The sequence below is a fragment of the Neopsephotus bourkii genome, unplaced genomic scaffold (assembly GCF_033783945.1).
Source record: "Neopsephotus bourkii isolate Nb327-2 ecotype Australia unplaced genomic scaffold, CSIRO-AGI_Nbou_v1 NB_1761, whole genome shotgun sequence".
Lineage (NCBI taxonomy): Eukaryota > Metazoa > Chordata > Aves > Psittaciformes > Psittacidae > Neopsephotus > Neopsephotus bourkii.
In genome coordinates, this window is record NW_026902235.1 from 778108 (window position 1) to 799142 (window position 21035).

General features: G+C 52.3%; 1 protein-coding gene across 6 annotated transcripts in view; it reads right to left on the reverse strand.

Annotated features, from left to right (window-relative positions):
- The window catches only part of RGS3 (regulator of G protein signaling 3), a 76012-nt gene that overhangs the window by 39610 nt on the left and 15367 nt on the right, over nucleotides 1–21035 (reverse strand). For 3 of the 6 annotated variants that reach the window (XM_061377972.1, XM_061377975.1, XM_061377973.1), the window contains 9 exons: nucleotides 20729–20819; nucleotides 20043–20110; nucleotides 16028–16109; nucleotides 15352–15457; nucleotides 14720–15059; nucleotides 14234–14273; nucleotides 9598–9788; nucleotides 7773–7856; nucleotides 165–276 (listed from right to left, as the gene is read on the reverse strand). In XM_061377972.1, coding sequence (XP_061233956.1) covers nucleotides 165–276; nucleotides 7773–7856; nucleotides 9598–9788; nucleotides 14234–14273; nucleotides 14720–15059; nucleotides 15352–15457; nucleotides 16028–16109; nucleotides 20043–20110; nucleotides 20729–20819 — 1114 coding nt within the window. Of the gene's footprint in view, nucleotides 1–164; nucleotides 277–7772; nucleotides 7857–9597; nucleotides 9789–14233; nucleotides 14274–14719; nucleotides 15060–15351; nucleotides 15458–16027; nucleotides 16110–18361; nucleotides 18720–20042; nucleotides 20111–20728; nucleotides 20820–21035 lie in introns of those variants that run through there. The other 3 variants (XM_061377977.1, XM_061377976.1, XM_061377974.1) reach the window with 3 other exon arrangements.

Below are 21035 nucleotides of genomic sequence, written 5' to 3' on the forward strand. Positions count from 1 at the left end.
ATGCTGCCCCTGAACCCCCCTGCAGGATGTGTGGCAGCACCAGTTAGATGGTACTGTTACACACTGGAAACAGTGGAGTAACAGGGTGCTATCCTGCTGCTGGCTAGAAACATTTATAGCTAATGGCATGAAAGTGCACCAAAGTGCTGCCTGCAGACACTCACCCTCCTGGAGCTTGACGCTCTCCAGGTAGAGAGGGTTCCTCAGCACGTTGCAGCACCCAGGCTCGTCCTCCTTGGTGAAGAGCAGCAGGTCAGAGTAGACAAAGAGAGTCACCTGGAAGCACAAAAGCAGAAGCTATGAGACATTCACCTCTTGGCACTGAGACAAGGGAAGGTCCTGGGCAGGTTCTCTGCCCTGGGGAGACGCACCAGCCACGGCAGGCAGCCCAGGCACCCTTCCCTAAGGGCTGATCCCTGCTACAGCCCTAGGGGTGCTCCCAGACCAGGCTCCCCCCACTCAGCAGCCACCCACTGACCCTTGTGGAGCCCCGTGACAAGAGGGACAGACCTGCCCGACAGTTTAACTCCACACAAACACACCCTCTGCTTGCTCGGGTCACTTCCCATTTGCATGAGTTATAAATCAGAGGAGCAGGAGGAGGGAATAAGCTGCCGACTAATCCCAGCACACTGCAGAAGTTGCAACCTAAAAGCAAACGTGATCTCCTGGGACACTTCTCACTGTTCCCAGTGCTCCCTCTGGGGAAATAACAGTTTGGCTTTTAAAACAGCAGCTACAGGAAACAAACTTGACACCTTTAAACCACGCTGAAATCAAACACTGAACCCCCAGCTCCATGCCTAAGCAGTGTCCTAGAGCCTGGGAGCTACTCCAGAGCAGTGGTAAATGCTCACAGCTCAAAAGGGAGATTTTGTTCTGTTTCTGGCTCTTGCCTGAGGTCCCTACTTCAATCAGCACAGATCAGTGGGATCTTTTAAGTTAAGAACCATAAAGTGGTTTGGGCTGGAAGGGACCTTAAAGCTCATCCAGTTCCAACCCCCTGCAATGGACAGGGACCCCTTCCACTAGAGCAGCTTTCTCCAAGCCCCTGTGTCCAACCTGGCCTTGAACACTGCCAGGGATGGGGCAGGAATGGAGCTTCTATACTGGAGATCCCTGACCCAGGAGCCTACTGGAGGCGAGTAGCTCAGTGCAATCACTGTGCCAGTAGCCGAGGCTGGGGCATGTCTCACTCTCCAGCAGCAACTGGGGACATGCAGTGAAATGCAGAAGATGCCAGGAAGCAGCTGCAATGCACCAGTGGACATTAGGGATACCAGCGCTTCTGCATGCTGCCAAGCCACACACTGCTCTTGGCGCGGGATGCAGCATGTGAGCACATGGCTGCTTCTAACCACTCCTTGGGATGCTCCCGAAAACTTCCCCCAGCAAAAGAAAGCTGCTTTGCAACACTGAACAAAGCAATGAAGGTTCTGTGGCCTTTTAGCAACCCTTTTGCAAAAGCAGAAAACAGTCCAGCATCCCAGGGTCAGGTTGGACAGGGCTTGGAGCAAGCTGCTCTAGTGGAAGGTGTCCCTGCCCATGGCAGGGGTAGGAACTGGATGAGCTTTAAGGTCCATTCCAATACAAACCAGGCTGGGATCTATGATCCAGGGGCTCACTGGGAGCTATAGCACCACTGCCACCACCAAGTCACCTTCGAAAGGTGAGTCACTGTCCCAGTACAGTTTGTCTCCATGCCCAGCGGCTAATGGACACGTGTCAGGAGGAGGACAAGCTGGCTATCAGTTCATCACACGATGGTGAGCTCATGTCAGGGCAGCAGCACGTGGCTGTGAAACCAAGATCAAGCCCTTGCCACAGGATTTCTCCTTGCTGTGCCAATTCATTTCTGAGGGATTCTTAATAAGCACAAAGCTACTGGCACAGCTTTAACTGAAAGGGTCTGCTTTTCTCTGTATTACTGGGAAAATCCCTTCCTCTGCTCTCAACACACTGTTGGCCTTGTGCCCACATTCACCCTCTTCACTGCCCCTACTACTACATTATTATTAATACCAGGAATAATAAAGTACAAACTGCACTATAAACTTTCTCCCATGCCTGTCCTGTGTCAAAGGTAACTTCTGGGACATGTCTGGTGCCATCCCAGGTTCCTCAGCCTCAAATAAGCGATGTCCAGGGATTCTGAGAATAGCAACTTGAAGTGAAGGAGTCAGCATCATGCCCCATCCCTGGCAGTGTTCAAGGCCAGGCTGGACACAGGGGCTTGGAGCAAGCTGCTCTAGTGGAAGGTGTCCCTGGCCGTGGCAGGGGTTGGAACTGGGTGAGCTTTAAGGCCCCTTCCAACACAAACCAGGCTGGGATTCTGTAAGATAAAATAAGGATCAGGAAGTGGTCATGCTGGAAATGGAGAAAAGAAAATTAAGACACATGGAATTTTAAAGGGTAGAAGAATGATGAGAAGGATCAGCCGGAATAAAAATATCACTTCAAAACCAAGCAGGTTTACACAGGGCATCATGGAAACAGAAATACACAAAAAGTATTTATAGGTAACATTGTGTTTTTATGAGAAGATAGAACCAGAGTGATCTGGATTGGAGGGGACCTGATTGAATTCAGGATGTAGAGAAGATAAAAGCGCAGCCAGAGTGGGTCACATAAGAGCATCTCTATTAGATGCTGCTTCCAGGAAGACACTTGATTTTAGATCAGCTTCACACAAACCAGTTTACAGAGGTCCTGCTGCTCCTCCACATTGCTGGGGGAGGAAAAAAGAGAGTGTCCCTTCTACCCACAAAGCCAGAGCCTGCTAAGAGCACCCCAGCACCACCCTGGGCTGCAGCAGACCCTGATCACATCACTGGGAGCAGGATCAGCATAGCTGAGCACTGGAAACTCAAGGTATGGATGACTCTAAGGCAGCAGCCAGCAGAGGGGAGGGCTGCAGGCAGTAACCTGGAGCTCTGCCTGGGGTTGCCAACACACTGCTGACAGGCTGCAATGGGTCCCAAACAGCCCTTTGCAAACAGACCTGGTATCTACCACGAAAAATTACAGGGCCCATAAAAGAAAAAGAGCAAACACAAAGAACTGCAGCACCTGAACTCACCCAGGCAAGACACAGAACCCACAAGAGCTGCCTCTTGGCCCGTCAGTGTCTTTGTGTGTTTCCCAGGGCTGATTTCCTGCCCCAATATCAGAAATAAAACAAGTGATGCGATGAGAGGACTCTGAAGGCAGATACAGGCTCACCTGTGTTATTACTGGAGTGATGAAGCCACATGGCAGATGTCACACAGAACTTAGGGGGATGGGAATAGATTTTACGGGGGTGGGGGATGTTCACAGAGGCTGACGCTGATGTGTGGGACACAGTGCATGTCTGTGTGCTGTGCACACAGCAAAAAGCAAAGCCTCAGCTGCTAATAGATTTGACTAACCACAGAATATAACCAGCAAGGCATTGCTACACAAGGAAGGGCCATGTTTAAAGTGCTTCCTACAAGAAAAAAGAACATGGAAGCCAGGAGGGAAAGCAGCAGGTTAGTGAGCTTCACAGAATCATTAGGGTTGGAAGGGACCTCTGGAGATCATCCAGTCCATCCCTCAGGGTGCTTCACCAGGATGAGAACAGTAGCTGAACGCCTGGCAGAGCTTGGCCACAGGACGCAATAACCACACATTGTAAAGCAAAGCAGGGTAACAAAAGCATTGTGGAAAGTGCTCAGAAATAAAGCCTTGCAGCCACAGCACCTTCACATCCAACCTTAGGAACTGTTCCTAACTCCATCCTCTTCTGCTCAAACACCAGCATAAGCAGTGATTGTGCAGATGGGGAAATGGTGAAAAACAAGGAAGAGAATGCTATTCAGAGGCAGTGAAGAAGGGACAGAGGAAGAGTGACCAGTGTGGTGGAGGGAAGAAGTGCAGGTTTCTGGTATTCTCACCCAAAACTGTCTAAAAAAGGCTGAAAAGAAGATCTTGAAATGTCTGTGCCAGGGAGAAGGGTTTTGGTCAACCCATTGCATTGGCCAAACTCAGCCACCCACTGAAACATGGAGCTGGGAGCCCTCTCCCAGGCCAGGAGTGCCAGGAACTTGCAGTGCAACACTTGGGATGAGAGAGCAAAGCCTCTTGCTCTGCTCTGGACATGCTGATCCATGACCTCCAGGCTGCTGGCAGAGCTGGGGGCTTTCAGAGCTCAAGGCAGGACCATCCTGATCTGCAGAAAAGAGAGCTGGGAAAGGGATGAGCATGATTCATGCTGTGAAGGTGCCTCAGGGCTTTGGCAAGATGCCTCCAGGTACATTAGAGATGGACCCACAAGGACAAAGCCCTTCGTTGCCCTGGTGTGCAACCGCAGCATCACGCAGGTTCCTCTGGCACTCCACAGACTGAAGGGATTTCAGAAGAGCATAAAATGGGAATTGCAACAAAGTCTAGACAGGATGTGATTAAAGCCTGAATAAGGATTGCCCCAGAGGTAAGGTCAGGGAAAGGACAGATCCTGGCAGGCCTCCAGAGAGGTAGGTTGACTCCTTCAGGAGATGGGAGAGTTTGCTCAGTGATGAGGACGCGGAGTCTGATGGCAAAGCTGCCAATGGGGAAAGATTCTGGATGGGTTTGAGTTTTTTGGGACTGAAAGGAGCAGAATTAACCAGGATCTCCAGCCCCTGCACCAGGGCCCTACTCTCTTGAGCCATAACAGAACAACATGCAGAAAAAGCTCCTGCAAACCATAGGAGCAGGGGTCCAGGTTGAGAGACTGGGTGGGAAGAGCAGTGGGAAAGTGGAAAACCCCATAGAGCAAGGAAGAAAGGAGCTATAGGAAACAGGACAGCCTCTGCTCAGGAGGCAGAGAAGGCTGGAGAGGGAGAGAGCTCAAGTCCAGCAAAAAGAGAAGTCAGAGCCCTTTTGTACCAGGGGAAGCTCCACTCTGTGTCCAGGCCAGTTTCAGTCTTGCTGGCTTCAGAAGTTTATGTTCTCATCTCACAGCCCACCAGGACCAAAGCAGAGCCCACTGCTCCATGGGAGAAGGGAAGTCTCTGGCTTCCCAGAGAGACCTACAGCGACCCATCAAAGCTCTGCAAAGCCTGCCCTGACCCTGTGACACACTGCAGGCATGAGACAGCCCTTCCATGGGGACATGGCTGATGTCCAATGTTGCTACCCTCAGCTGTCAGCTCCCAGCGACAGGGAGCCATGCAACAGCACCATGCTGGGGTTCACACCAAGGGAAAGACCCCTGCCTTCCAAAGCAGATACTGCCCCGTGCTTTTTCCCATTCACTGCTTCTGTTTTTCCACTCTCCTTAGTCACAACCTCTTGACTTGCCCCTCTGCCAGGCTTGCACAGGCATCACAGCCTCAGGCCACCATCATTCCCAAACAGTGTCTCACACTCCTGGCCAGCATGCAGCATCCTGCCCTTCTCTGGCAGCAGCTCCAACTGGGAAATCCTCTTCCAGCCTCATGCTCCTCTTCAGGGCATCATAAGCAAACAGAGTCCTTTCCCTGAGATGTCCTCCTCCTGATCCTGCCCAAGCTGGGTCTCTGGAATGGCCATTTGGAGACAGAGCAGCACATCTCTGGACACGCTTGTTCTGAGGCTCTCCATCATCTAAATATGAACCCCCCATACACACACATGCTCCACCCAGGCTCAAACAGCATTAGTTATTCACAGTTATTCTACATTTGGCTGCTACTACAGACCTCTGAGTCCGGTCTGAAAGTGAACAAGTGCAAGGTCCTACACCTGGGTCAGGGCAATCCCAGGCACAGCTACAGGCTGGGCAGAGAAGAGATTCAGAGCAGCCCTGCGGAGAAGGACTTGGGGGTGCTGGTCGATGAGAAAATGAACAGGAGCCGGCTTCAGTGTGCGCTTGCAGCCCAGAAAGCCAACTGTATCCTGGGCTGCATCAAAAGGAGTGTGACCAGCAGGTCCAAGGAGGTGATCCTGCCCCTCTGCTCTGCTCTTGTGAGACCTCACCTGGAGCATTGTGTGCAGTTCTGGTGTCCTCAACATAAAAAGGATATGGAACTGTTGGAACAAGTCCAGAGGAGGGCACGAGGATGATCAGGGGACTGGAGCATCTTCTGTATGAAGATAGGCTGAGAAAGTTGGGGCTGTTCAGCCTGGAGAAGAGAAGGCTGCGTGGAGACCTCATAGCAGCCTTCCAGTATCTGAAGGGGGCCTATAGGGATGCTGGGGAGGGACTCTTCATTAGGGACTGTAGTGATAGGACAAGGGGTAATGGGTTAAAACTTAAACAGGGGAAATTTAGATAGGATATAAGGAGGAAATTCTTTCCTGTTAGGGTGGTGAGGCACTGGAATGGGTTGCCCAAGGAGGTTGTGAATGCTCCATCCCTGGCAGTGTTCAAGACCAGGCTGGACGAAGCCTTGGGTGAGATGGTTTAGTGTGAGGTGTCCCTGCCCATGGCAGGGGGGTTGGAACTGGACGATCTTAAGGTCCTTTCCAACCCTAACTATTCTATGATTCTATGAACTCCAAACGAGCCAGGAGAAGCATTCTGACTTCAGGCTGGCCTTCATGTTTCCAAACCATCATAGCACAGCTGCTACTCAGCCATGGCTTTACCTGGTTTTCATTCATGAGGGTGTGCAGAAGACCCTGAGCAGCAAAGAACAACAGCACAGACAGGGAAAGAGGTTTTTTTACAGATCAGTGCCAAGTTTCCTATCGATTAGGCAATTTCTCATGTACTTTGGCAGAAAGAAAAAAGTGATTCAAGTCAAAGCAAGAGATTAATCACACTTTGAAAACCAGAAAGAGAGACACCTGAAGTAACACAGTTGTACTGTTCTGTAGAGGCCAGTGATGTGATGTGTCTCTGGGATTCTGCTGGTGGCCACCCAGAAGACGTTACCAGAAAACCCAGAGAAGCTGTGGCTGCCCCATCCCTGGCAGTGTTCAAGGCCAGGTTGGACCCAGGGGCTTGGAGCAAGCTGCTCCAGTGGAAGGGGTCCCTACCCGTGGCAGGGGCTGGAGCTGGAGAAGCTTTAAGCTCCCTTCCAACACAAACCAGGCTGGGATTCTATGATTCTATGAAACCAAGATTAGCCAAGTTAAAATACCTTATGGCACATTGCTTCCTCCAAACTCAAACCAAAATCATGCTGTGCACTGGTGACAGTCTCTGAAAATGCCCTAAAGAAGCAGCACTTCCCCTCAGCACTGGCAATGCTGAGGTGGGCTCTGCCAGCTGCTGCTTCCTCTGTCCCAAATCCCAGGGCTTTGCAGAGTTTGCAGCTGGATGCAAGTGAAGCCAGCAGCAAATGTAATCAACACATCCAAAGTCTGCCAGTTGGGATACACAGGCTCAGTGCGTAGCCAAAGCTTCCCCAGGTTTTTAACAGCCCTCTGGTAACATTGCAGAGAAGCAGCAGAAAGAAGGGAAAAAAAGGGCAATTTGGACAAGGCATGCCCAAATTCTCTTTCAGAAGCTGGATTTCTGGAAGCTCCTGTTCTCTGCCTAGTTCTCTAACCTGGCCCAAAATACTCTTAAGCTCCCTCTTTCTGGGTCTGAATGGCCTCAGCTATCAGACTGCGACCAGCAGGCATTTGCCATGTGCAGTTTCTTTGTGAGCATGAAGGAAGACAAGAAAATAAAGTTGATTTCTAGCAGAGGAAAGCTTTGATATTGAGTTTATCCCATGATAAACTGACTACAAGCTTTCCAAATATAGTATTGATATCAGCACTACACAATAAAACATTTCCTTTTGCAATCTGCTATATAAGACTGCAGAGAGCATTTTTAGAAAGCTGAGTCTTACCTGTATGGTCCTGGTCCTGCTCTCATGAAGCAGCAGCTCCTCTGACAGCAGCAGGGTCCGGGCTGGGTTACAAAGATCTAGGGGCTGCATTTGAAAGGAAACAGGAAAAAAAAAGACTGAATCAGTCAAACCTTCCACTGGAAACGTGGTTTGCCAGAACAACTTTCCACCCCCAAACCCACTTTGTCTGCACTTTGAGCTTTAAGTCATTCAGGAAGAAGCCACCCCACAGTGTGCTCAGAAGGACAGCAGGTCTGCAGTCCAGCCACACGATAAAAAAGAAGGCTGAACACTTAACACCTACGTCAGACCCAGCTATAAAAAGACCATCAGCCTCCTGCCTCTGCACGTCAACTGCTCCGCAACGGGGGCTTGGGGATGGGTGCTTCTTAGCAGGAAACACACCCCCAACAGTGGCACGTTGGGTTCTCACACCCCTCAGACAAGAACATTTGCTGTATGATTTTATGGATTAGAGTCACAGCGGTTTGGGTTGGAAGCAACACTAGACCAGGTTGCTCCAAGTTCTGTCCAACACTGCCAGGGATGGGGCAGCCACAGCTTCTCTGGGCACCCTGTGCCAGCGCCTCAGCACCCTCACAGGGAAGAGCTTTTGCCTAAGAGCTCAGCTCAGTCTCCCCTCGGGCAGGTTCAAGCCATTACTCTCTCAGGAAGTTAAAGTGACTTTAAGAAGGCTGTCACACTGAGCGCTCAGCTCCCTGGTTTGTGCCTTCCCTGTTTAATGCTGGAGAAGAACAGGACAGGCTCAGTTGTCTCAACTGCAGAACAAACCCTGACAAACCAGCCCAGGACAATCATCCTAAGCTGCATGACCAGCAGGCACATGAGGCGACCTGCACAGGGGCCTTGCAGTATGTGAGAACATAAAACCAGTTCCTCAATTGCAGCAACAGCCCAGAGTCAACCCAACACACAAGTTTTGGGACTAAACAGGCAGAAGTGGTGGTTGTGACCTTCCACAAGGCAAACTGTGCACACAGCCAGGGCTGGTGGACACACTGGTGCTAATGTGAACAGCCAAGCAGGTGCTGTTGGGGAGGACGGAGATGAGCATAAGGCTACCCCCCAGCACCAGCCCAGCCCCACTTTTACCCCCAGGTCTGGCTCAGACTGGAGTGATGGACAACATGGATCATGGGTTTCAGTTAATCACCACCGTGAGCTGACATGACACCACTATTGCCTCTTGCAGGGGAGGACTAATGGTTCTCCACAGGGATTCAGCAGTAACATAAACATACCAGATTGGATGAGGTTTTCTGGGGTTCTGGCCATATGAGGGACAAAATGAAAGACACAGATGTAGTTAGAGCTGCTACCACCAAATTCAGGGCCAAGTCTGAAGAAAAGCGTTCATAGAACTGGGAGTGAGAATATCCCCTGTCAAGCCATTTCTGCTCTGGATCCTTGTCTGGGATTCTAGTGTTGGCCACCAGCTAAACTGAAAGAACCTTTGCTTGCACACTGTTATTAACAGAACATAGAACCCATGGAACTATGTGAAATTGGTGGCTGAAGCCCAGAAGCTGGGGTACCTTCTCCTGACTCAAGCAAGCACCCAAGGACCAGATCTGAAAGCTGAAAAGGGAAAAATCTCCAACAGAGAATCGCTTGGGCAGGACACAATTCCCTTTAAGAATGTACCCAGTACTGTGCTAAGCACAGCCAGCACTAGAGGGGATCCATGAATTCATGGGATACACTGCTGGGAAACAAATCCACTTTGCATGGCAGCCTGCATGCACCTCCAGCAGCAAGAACTGAGTGCATCAGATCCATAACAGCACACTTCAGCTGCCCTTACCTGCACAAAGATGGGAAACACCAGCACTTTGGGAGCCAGTGTCACGTAGGTGCCATAGCTGGAGTGCGGGATGTGTGGCCTCACTATGGTGCAGTTCTGGTAGTTCCCGTAGCTCTTCATCGTCTGCACAGTCTTCATGAGCCTGGATTTTCTGCCGGAGCCCGTGTGTGATTTCCCTTTACTTGCATTTCCTGGAGCGACAGAGGAAGCACAGAGAAACCCAGACTCAGGGGATTGCTCCCGCAGAGCTGCTGCACGCTGCCAGCTCGCTTCCTGCTCCCACAGGCTGCAGGAGGGCACGCAGAGCCTGAGGGGAAGAGCTGGAGCCCAGAGCTGCAGGGACATCCATCACACTGCTGTCAAAGTTTCCTAGGGATCCATGAAATAACAGCACTGAGCTCACTTCTAATGCAAAGTGACATCTCCCTGGACATTTCTGCTCAAGAGCTACTCGCCTCTTGGACCAAGGATTTAACTGCATCACAGCAGCAGCACAAACACCTCTGGGTGTGTGCAAATGAAAACCCGAGGAAGTCACAGAATCCCAGCCTGGTTTGTTCTGGAAGGGGCCTTAAAGCTCCTCCAGCTCCAACCCCTGCCACGGGCAGGGACCCCTTCCACTGGAGCAGCTTGCTCCAAGCCCCTGTGTCCAACCTGGCCTTGAACACTGCCAGGGATGGGGCAGCCACAGCTTCTCTGGGCACCCTGTGCCAGCGCCTCAGCACCCTCACAGGGAAGAGCTTCTGCCTAAGAGCTCAGCTCAGTCTCCCCTGTTTAAGTCTGAACCCATTCCCCTTGTTCTAGCAAGCCCAGCTGCAGGCCAGCGCCTCTGTCACTGCGTGCCCGCTGCTGTCTGCACAATGTGCGAATACAGAACTCTGGAGGAAGAGATGTGGTGCTCTTATAGACACCTACCTGTGCAGTACTGAAAGTACAGCATTAATACAGAACAACCCCAAACATGACTTTAAATGGACATTCTTGGATCACAGGAGCACCAAGAAGGTTCCCAACATTGGGAAATACCATGGATGACCCTTCCCTTTGCAGGGAGGGGAAAACTCGACGTGACTAATTCAGCATGGAGAGAAACACTGGAAATTTCAATCTTGGGACATTTTTGTCTATCCAAGTCCAGCCTGCTGTGGATTCTGGACATGGGAATTAGCAAAGTGCAGGAATGGGGTGTCTAGTGATGCGCTAATCGTCATTCTTTAAAGCTATTAAGATTGGAGGTGTCAGAGAAGGGCACAGGAGTGACAAACACATTCATGGCATGGGACCAATCCATGCTTTCCCAAATCACTCTCAGGGATGCAATGGCTGCTCAAACATGGGGCTGTATTTATAAAGGATGAGCTCATTTTGCATGAGGCTGGCACCCCAGCCACTGGGTTCAGCATCACATTTCAGTGCTGGAAAATGTCCAAGCAGCCTGCCTGGACTTTGCTTTGTCCCTTTTCATTGCAGGGAGCCGTTATCCCCACTCAGAGCAGGGATTACACAGGAGCTTTCCCCTCCAGCCTCCCACCTCAGCTGGTTGAGCACAGCTCTCACTTGCCCAACAAGCCAACACCAGCTACTGCAGCTATCCCAAACCCTGCACCACTGGAGGCCAGGAGACATGAGGTGACATTGTCAAACCAGTCCCAGCATCCCGAATGCAATTGATAATCCTGTGATTGAAAGCATTATTGATAATTATCAACAGTTATTATTGCTCCCTGTGAGGGGGAGTCCTTCCTTCCCTGATACATAGGATTTCTAAGCTCTTTCCTCCCACCCCAGAGGAATTTATTTGGATACACCCAGCAAGCTCCCACCAGCGTTTTCTCTCATGAGTGAACGTATGGGATATGGGGTGCTCTGGAGATGCTTTGCCTGGATAGAAATAACCATTTTCTCAGCACCAGGGTTGAGGTGGGAGCATCTCAGACTGCTGGGAACCAGTCCTAGAACTCGCAGGCAAGAACCCCAACAGGAACTGAATGTCTCTGACCCCAAATTCATGCCACCATCAAAAGAAATCCCATGGAAAAATCCAAGTATTTCATCCCTGCCTCCTGAGGCTGAACCAAGCAAGCTTGGGTCCAGCAGGCAGACCTCTGCACTTGGATTTGAACATACCCACCTGAGGAGCTGGAGCACTGGCCCATTCTCCCATCCACTACGTCTCAGGAACACAGACTCATAGAATCATCCCAGACTGGTTTGTGTTGGAAGGGATCTTAAAGCTCCTCCAGTTCCAACCCCTGCCACAGGTAGGGACCCCTTCCACTGGAGCAGCTTGCTCCAAGCCCCTGTGTCCAACCTGGCCTTGAACACTGCCAGGGATGGGGCAGCCACAGCTTCTCTGGGCACCCTGTGCCAGCGCCTCAGCACCCTCACAGGGAAGAGCTTCTGCCTAAGAGCTCAGCTCAGTCTCCCCTCGGGCAGGTTCAAGCCATTCCCCTTGGCCTTCCCTACATCCCTTGTCCCAAGCCCCTCTCCAGCTTTCCTGCAGCCCCTTTAGGCACTGGAGCTGCTCTAAGGTCTCCCCTTCAGGAGCCTTCTCTTCTCCAGGCTGACCCAGCCCAGCTCTTTCAGCCTGGCTCCAGAGCAGAGCTGCTCCAGCCCTCGCAGCACCTCCATGGCCTCCTCTGGCCTCGCTCCAACAGCTCCACGTCCCTCTTGTGCTGCTGCCCCAGAGCTGGATCAGGGCTGCAGGGGGGGTCTCCCCACAGCACAGCAGAGGGGCAGGATCCCCTCCCTGAGCTGCTGCTCATGCTCTGCAGGTGCAGCCCTGCAAACCCTCCTGCAGCCCCTGCTAGAAGGATGCCCAGCAGAGACCCCTAAGCCCTACATCCCTCCCCAGCCCCCTGCCCTGGGGGGCTCTGCTCCCAGCACAGCAGCTTTCTGCACAGTAGCTCCTGCCTCTGCACTGAGCAGACACCCACAACCTTCCCAGGCAGAAACGAGCCAAAACATTTCTGACCATGGCTCAGAGCAGATAAGGTCTTGTCCAAAGCAAATAAACGAACCTACCCAACATTATATATTCCATTAAGTATTAGGAAATAGCACATTTACTTTCAGATAAGCACCAGCAGAGCCAGCCCGTGCTCTGCTGGCAACACAAACCTGCTGTTTACTGCTTGCTTTGAGAGCCTGCCTTGGCAGCAGGGTGGCCCTGGTGACCTAAAAGGTTGTTTCCACCTCTAAGTGCAACAATCCTGACATTTTCTCTTTTCCCTTTGTCCTGGTTGATCTGGCAGGTGAAATCAAAGCATGAAAGAGAGCTCAACCCAGGACAGATACAACCTGGCTGGGAATGCAGGATCTGCTTTTCCTCTTAGCCCCAAATCACCTCATTTTATCAGAGGAATTCACCTGCAGAAGTCCTGTTTTCTGCACACTGGCAGACACAAATCCAGCCTGCCCCAAGTGCCAGCTCCTGTCACTGTGGGACTGGTGGCCAGCTCTTAATCACTGCTCAGGGTAACTAATGCATCCCTCTCTCTGAAGACTTAACATTAAATACACTGAAAACCATCACTAAAATGTGTTATGGGAAGAAGCCGAGTCTCTCAAATTCCACCCTCCTGTAAGAACAAGTCCCCGTGGTCCAGCTCATCTTTTCACAGCATCCACAAAGAGCAGAAGGGAGCTGCAATTATCCATAGTACAGAACATCCCCTGTGCTGAGCTATGGGAATACTTCTGGCTGCAGGGCTCCAAGGCTTGCAGCACCCATGGTACAGGGGGCTTGGACCAACACTGCTCCCTCCTACTGCCCAACATCCCCATCATGCCTTTACCAGCCCCACACTTTGCCTTCAGTGGACACGGTCCCATCTATACAGGCAGTACAGAATTTTCTAGCTGAGGTAAAGGCACCCCTGGAAGACCAAGCCTGGGAACTTGGCTCTTCTGCAGACATGCAGCAATTCCTAAGGGCATCCCAACGCACCAGGGTGCAAGCACAGCCTCCCAAAGCTCCCAGCTTTGAGCAGGAAACAAGCAGCTCTGCATGGAGCAGGATTCCTGCAGTCCCCAGCCCTGCCACACACCTCATCCCACAAGCCCAACCATACCTGGTTCTCCAGTAAGACCCAGCAAACCTGCTGCAGAAAATGAGTTTATGTTTCAAAGGGGTTTCGAGAAGAGCTGATCCAGAGCCTGCAAAGACCTGCAGAAGCCAGGAAATGAGCATTCCCCAAACCTGGTACATCAACCTGCACTATTGTTTGTACAAATCTGAGTCATGGCCATCCTCGCTGCCTTAGCAATAAAGTGAACATCAAAGCAGAGGCCACAGCATTGGCACCCCCAGCAAGGCAACATGCATGAGAAGGGAAACACATCATGAATGGGCCCAGGGACACATTTGGGGAACAGCCACAACAGCAGCACTGAACACTGTCACACTTCATTGCTTCCATCATACCCCTGATGGAAAGAGAGACCTCACCACACACAAGGCTGTGACACTGTGCTCACCTCTGGGCCTGGGGTAGGGCTCTTGCTTTTATCTCTAACCCAGAGTGGGAAGATGATCCTACTCAAAAGTCCCAGGCAAGGCTTCAATAGCACTAGAAAGACCATGTTTAGCTCTGCTGGGTGCTCTAAGCAGTGATTTCAGCACACAGGAACTTACCCACAGTCTCACTGTTTTCTTGATAGACAGGTCTCAGCAGCTGTAAGACACAACCCAAGAAGGGGACAGTCACCTGAAGTAGGCTTGAGGTAGACTTGACAACAACCAATTGCAAATGTTAGCATGACAAACCCAGCAAAGCCAAAGCTCTCACTCCAGAGAGGTGAAAATCACGTTTGCCCTGTTGCCAGCAGAACAGGAGAGCACTGACTTGCACTGTTGTCTATGCAGTGGAAACACTTCCCATATCCTCACCCCTTGAGTGAGCCCTGAGAGGAGGCTGCAGATCATTCACCATTCTGCAGTCGTGGTGTGATTTAGGAATATAGTGAAAGCTCCACCAAGGGACACAGGTGGCTTGTAAAAATGGCATGTGCTCTAGAAACAGAGATGACGCTCAGTAAGACTAAAGCAAGAAAGGATGCAGCAAGCACAGCCAACAGCCACATGCACTAACTTGAGCACGAGGCTGGAGAGCAGCCCTACCTGGCTCCCAGGGTTCACAGGGGCTAAGATGATGTAGTTCTGGTCTGCAGCAGAGGGCACCCGGGACAGGGCTGGCAGGGTGCTCTGGCCCCGCTTGCCGAGCTCCGTGTACCTCTCCCAGCTGTTCAGCACCAGCCCATCGCTCCCATCGTACAGGACGTGGCAGCTCCGGCGCTGCTCGGGCCGCGGGGGCACGGTGCTGTTCTTCTCCCGCTTGTTGGGTGGTGACTGGAGGTCGTAGGCAGACTTGCAGGATGATCTGCGGATCATGCCCTCGTGTCCCGACCTCACCTGGGGCACCAGTCGCCACACCAGCAGGATGATCTCAGTGGGACAGTTCCTGGAAGGGATGGCAAGGGACAAGTCAGGGATGGAGCTGTAGGGAGCGAGGAATCTGCATCACTCAACCATGAGCCCTGTAGTCCTTCCTCCCTCTAATGCCTCTGCCCCCTGTCCCACCCTTCCCAGCCCCTGCACCCTTTCCAAAGAATCCTTTCCCAGTCTCCTGCATCCCTCCAAGCTCCTTCCCACTCAAAGCTCCTGCTGTCTGCCCCGGAGCTCTGAGTGGCAGGGCACTGCTCTCAAACCACCTCTCCCACAGCCCTGCAGTGATGCTTTGGGGGAATACTCACCGGATTTCATGTGCCAGCTCTACACACTTCCAGTGCTCCACAGGCTGCTCATTCAGCTGCAGCACCGTGTCAAGTTGCTGCAGACCTGCCTTTTCTGCTGGGCCACCTACAGAGAGAAGAGACAAATGCCAGTCGCCCGCTGCTTCCTTAAACACCCACATGTGAAGTGGGGTCAGCCAGCCTGGAGCTTCACCTTCCAGTGTGCAAACACATTCAGTGCCTGGGACAAAGTCATAAATGCTCTCTCAGAGTTATTGCATGAACTTCCCGTGTTTCCTGGTGTGCAGTGGGAGCACCAGGGCACAACAGAGACATCAAGTGCATCATGCAGATCCACACCAAAGGGAGGCTCCCACGACCCTGCCCCTCTCTGTGCCCTCATCTGACACCCCCACATAGATGCTTTCCATAGGTTTCCAAACCAGCCAGTTCTCAGGTTGGAGAGGGAACAAACTCTCTGCAAATGACTGCAAACACTGCCAAAATAGTGACCCAGCACTAACTCAGTGGCCTCTGACCTCATCAGAGGCACGAGACAACTCACAATGTGAAGTTTCTCGGGGATAACTGGGATCCTGCAAGGCACTGGAGCTTCTGAATCAGCATGCTCTGGGAAGTGAAACAGCAGCAGAGTCACCCTTCACATCAAGAGGGACAAAGCGACCTGCTCTCTTACCCGAGTCCACTGCCTGCACGCGGACAGGGGAGTCACAGCAGATGGTGAAGCCAAACCCATCACTCCCTCGAGGGATCGTGATCTGAAAGAGACACCGGAGTCACCGTTAGGTCTGAACCAGCCACAGGGTGCAGCCAGTGAGCACCCTCCTCACCCACACCCTGCCTGAGGGGCTGCCACAGCGACCACGTCACCCTGTGAGCCCCACAGACAGCAGGCCTACCCTGCTGCACCCAACACAGTGGAATGATGGTAAAAGCAATGCAAAATCGAGCTGAGGAGCAACAGAATGGTGCACAATACGTGCTGATTGAGCACACACAAGTCTCCGCTCCAGACTCCTGCAAGGCTAAGGAAAGGTCTGACAAGCCATTAGGAAAGGGAACCTGGCAGCCTGGCTCTGACACTGGTTTCCAACACAGCTTCTCTACACAAGACACTTAAACATCTCATTTCCAGAAACAGCAGCACTCCTCTGCCCTGTGGATGGGCACCGGCATCCATGCTGGAACAGGCTCTGTGCACAGCACCCCATGGGCTGGGGATGTTTCCTCTCACTGAGCCTGGAGAGGATGGATGCTGTTGATTTCAGTTCACTTCTCCTCCTGAGTCAAGAGCCATTGAGCTTATTGCTACAATGACATTTATTTTGTGACGCTGGCTCCCAGCAGCAGCTCAGCAGGACGGTTCCTGTAAGTACCTGATTATCCCCCAAGACATTTGTCAGGATCCTTGTTTTACCGACAGGGAAAAGAAGAGAAAACTCCAGCATCTGACCTCTATTATTTTGAGAACAAACAGCCAAAGAGAAGATGAACTCAGGAGAAGCTGCCAAGGAGGAAACTGGCTCCTCACTCCTTTACCACAGGAGGGCAAATACAAGGAGCTTCCATTTCCCTGCACCTCGTCCCTGCTTGATTGCTCAGCAGAAGGCCAGGCTTCAAAAGATAAAAGTCTTTCCCTGGCAGGATGTAAAACGGGTCCAGTCTCGCCACACTGTTCTTCTCTGGAGTCTGCTGGATTCTCAAACAGGGGGAAGCTGCCTGTGGCTCTGCACCTTCAAACCAACCTCACGTTCCAGACACAAGGCACAGGGATGCAAGTTCTGTGTTACCACCTCAGGAGCCAGCTCAGCATCTCTCCCACCATGGAGACTCCACAGGCACTTCCCAGCCCAAAGTTTCCCCACAACAAGAGGGCTCCTGCTCCTTCCCTCTGAGCTGCTGCCTCTTGTCCACCACCAGTGGACACTTCCCTGTGCCGCTAAATAGGAGCTCCTCACTGCTCATGGCTCCCTCTCCTCAGCTCCCAGCACCATGGCCATTACAAGGAGATGAATGGCCATTTTTGCTGCTGTGCACAGAACTAATACGAGCATCTGACACAAGCTGGAAGGTGGGAGGGAAGGTGGAGAGAGACTCCAGCACCACAGGGGTCTCTGTAGCCATAACTTTGTCACTAAATACAGAAGAGATTGCCAAAATAGAGAATTGAGAAGGTTTAAGACACAAATCACAGCCCATTGGCATTAATACAAAGCAGAGCAGCCTTTCGGCACCACTACAGCCCCAACAAGAAGTGGGCATTTTTAGTGCAGCTTGTTCTTTGCGCAATGCCCAGGATACACTGTCCCCACAGCAGCTTTAGCACGGCATGAAAGATCAGCACAGGAGTGCACAGAAAAGCTGACCATCAGCCAGGAGCACCAGTCCAGACCATGGAGGAAAAACTGTGTTCAAAAGTGCAGGAGGCTGGGACCTGTGCAAGCAAAACCAGCACCAGGCATTGCCCACTGGGCAGGTCTAGAACAGCTTCCACCAGCATTCACAGCAATCTGCTCCTCCTAAAGCAAATCCAGCTTCAAGCAATACTCGATTCCCAAACACATCCATACTAAGACAAGTCTGAACAGTTATAGTAGCAGCCTGGCAGAGACCTGGCTGCAGCTGTGCCTGCCTTGCCTCTATGGTGAACTGAGACAGCACCTCGCAGCTAAACCCTTCCACCGTCACAGAATCATAGAGTAGTTAGGGTTGGGAAGGACCTTAAGATCATCTAGGTCCAATCCCCCATTACCCTGACATTACGCAGTAAAATGCTCCCCGTCTGTCCCCATCTATACACTGCAGCATCAGCAGATACACCTACCTGAGGATGCTTTCCATGTGTTCCCAATATTATAACTTACAAACTATAACAACAGCAAACCAACACCCTGGAATCAGCACACACAGCCCAGGAATAGCAAGAAAGCCCACAGACACTCCTAAACTTAGCCAAGCCTTGCACACACACTCAGGCTAGCACAGGGATTTCTTCCCATGAGACACAGACCTGCCTGTATCTCCGCTCTGAGCACACCTTGCAGAGTCCATTGAAGCGGTTCATGGCTGGGAACACTCAACTCGCTGTTAGCCCATGAAAATCCAATCCCCTGGAGCAGGCGTGATCCCGAGCTCCTCGTATCGCACGAGTGTGGAACAAACCACAGTCAAACTGGCATGACCGCCCATGGGAACCCAGCTCCAGAGAAGAATGGCAGGAAGCCACCTTTCACCTCCCCAGCCCCTGTCTGTGCTGTATGCCGCTTGACGATAAGCCAGAGGGCTTCCTGAAAACCCTAACTGACAAGGAAGAGAGAGAGTTTTATATTAAGATTCCTGTCAACTATTGAGTATTCCCTAGTCCCTGCTCTGTTGATGGGGCTTTTGTTCCCGCAGCATTCTTCAGCCCCACGGAGCACTTTGTTATTGCAACGCTCTCACAAACACTTGGAGGATGTTAGAGCGCCGTTTCACAGGCTCTGTGAGCTTTGCTGCACTAAAGAGAGGAGCTGTGCTCCTTACAGGCATCAGGATAAGAGAAGGTTTAAAGGGGAAAAGCAAAAGCAGAGTTTTGAAAGCACAGACCCAGAGGACAGGCACATCCTGATGCTTTGTGCTCACAGAGTCACGGAGGAGGAAGCAGAGAGGTCAGTTGACTTGCACCCATGGTGTAACACTGGAGTTAAAGATGAGCTCTTCACACAGGCAGCAGCAGGGCACAAAGCAGGACTTGGTGAGTCTGCACTGCACAGCCCCAACCCCATGGAGGTGGGTTTGCAGTGGAGAGGAAAGCACCTTCCCCACTCAGACATGGGATGGAAATGAGAGGAAAGGCTCAAGGGAGAGCAGAGCCCGGGCTCCCTGGGCTGGCAGGGCCAGGGGCTGGGGAGGGAGCACTCCCAGGGGACGGTGCCCAGGGCTGCTCCGGGCGCATTGTCCCAGCGGCTGCACCGCCAGGCTGGAGCTGGATGGGATCATTCTTCCTTCCCAGCCAGCATCTCCCAGGCCGTGGCGCTGCCGGGGAGGAAGGGAGGAGAGGGGCGCTGGCTTTGTTTGTCTTGCTCAATCCTACGCTTTAAAGCAAGTAACTGAAAATGCAGCTGAGGGAAGCAGCAAAGCGGAATTCGGCACAGATAAATCACGGGGCCGGCCGAGGCCGGTTTCCGATGCAAGCCATGTGTTTGTGTTCCCATTTCCCATCCTTGCCTTCCTATAAATCACCGAGGCTCCACCATGGGCCTTTCCCTTCCCAGAGCAAGCAGTCCTGAAAGGAGAAGAGGAGCAGATACACCCGTCCACAGAGACACGGAGCCGGCCAGGGACTGATGCTGTGTGACAGGCAGTCAGCCAGCCCTGTCCCCACTGCTCCCAGTTCCCATCGCTCCCAGTCAATGGCTGCTGCTTTGTCTTTGTGGCAACAGACTGAAAAAACAGGAGGTCCCTCTATGGGAATGGGGAGTGAGTGTGGGGTTACTATCCACAGCACCCATTTCCACCTCAGCTGGGATAGCTAACTCCCTATAAAAGCCAGTGTCTGCAGGGAGACTCCCACAGCTCCCACCTCAGCATCACCCTCACTAATGCTCTGGCCCTTGGCTCATTTGCCACCCATCCACGCAGGCTTTGCTGCCAGCAAGATCCCTCCCCCATGTCTTCACAGCCCTGGTGGGTCACAGCCCTGTCAAACCTACCTTCAGCTGCTCCATGGTCACATCATCCTGGCTTTCCTGTGCTGCACTCTGACTTCCCAGCATGGGCTCTTAAAAAAATCAGGGAAAGGCCATGTCATCCCAACAGCACACATCTGACAATTCCACACTGCATCTACACACTCTATACAAGATCTTTACATGTCATGGGCACATCTGCAGGCTGGGGCAGCCCTGCATGGCAGCAGCTGTGGTGTGGCTGTACACATAGGACAGGCACTGCTGTCTCTGCTCCATGCCAGCCTGGCCTCCTCCACACAGCCTGGCAGCACAGCAAGACCAGGGGAGGAGAACAAGCTCCCCACTAACCTGCACAGACCCCAAAAGCCACACAGAGTCTGGCCATGGGACCCAGCCCCAAGTCTGAGAGGCAGGATCAGCATGATAGAAGGCCAAGCAAGGAGAAAAGTGGCTGCAGTGTTGGGGTCCCCACAGAGCCCCAGATAGCTCCAGTGAGCAGAAGCAAGGGCTGAAGGGGAAAGCTCAGTGCCTGTGCAGAGCCTGCTGAACCAGCCAGGATCTCCCCATACCAGTCTTTTGGAGACCCAGAGCCCACTGAGCCTCACAGGGGGTGCTCTGGGGCTGGGGGCTGCTCCATGCCACAAGGATTGAGTCCTCTTTCAGACCATACCAGAACTCCATGGGACATCCAAGTTGGGGGAACGCACCTCTGCTCTGCTTCAGCCGCCGCATGGCCACCTTCAGGTGCTTGGTCCTGCCCAGGTCCTCCCCGAGGAGATAGTACCAGCCACTGATCTCCTGGGGGCAGGAAAGGAGCTGCTGATGAAAGGGCAGATACTCACCTCTGTCCTTTTCTCACCTTGAAGAAGAGGCTCCAGGAAGACCCTGTAACAGTTTTCTGATACCTAAAGGGGCTACAAGAAACCCAGTGAGGGGCTTTGGACAAGGGCCTGTAGGGACAGGCCAAGGGGAATGGCTTGAACCTGCCAGAGGGGAGACTGAGCTGAGCTCTTA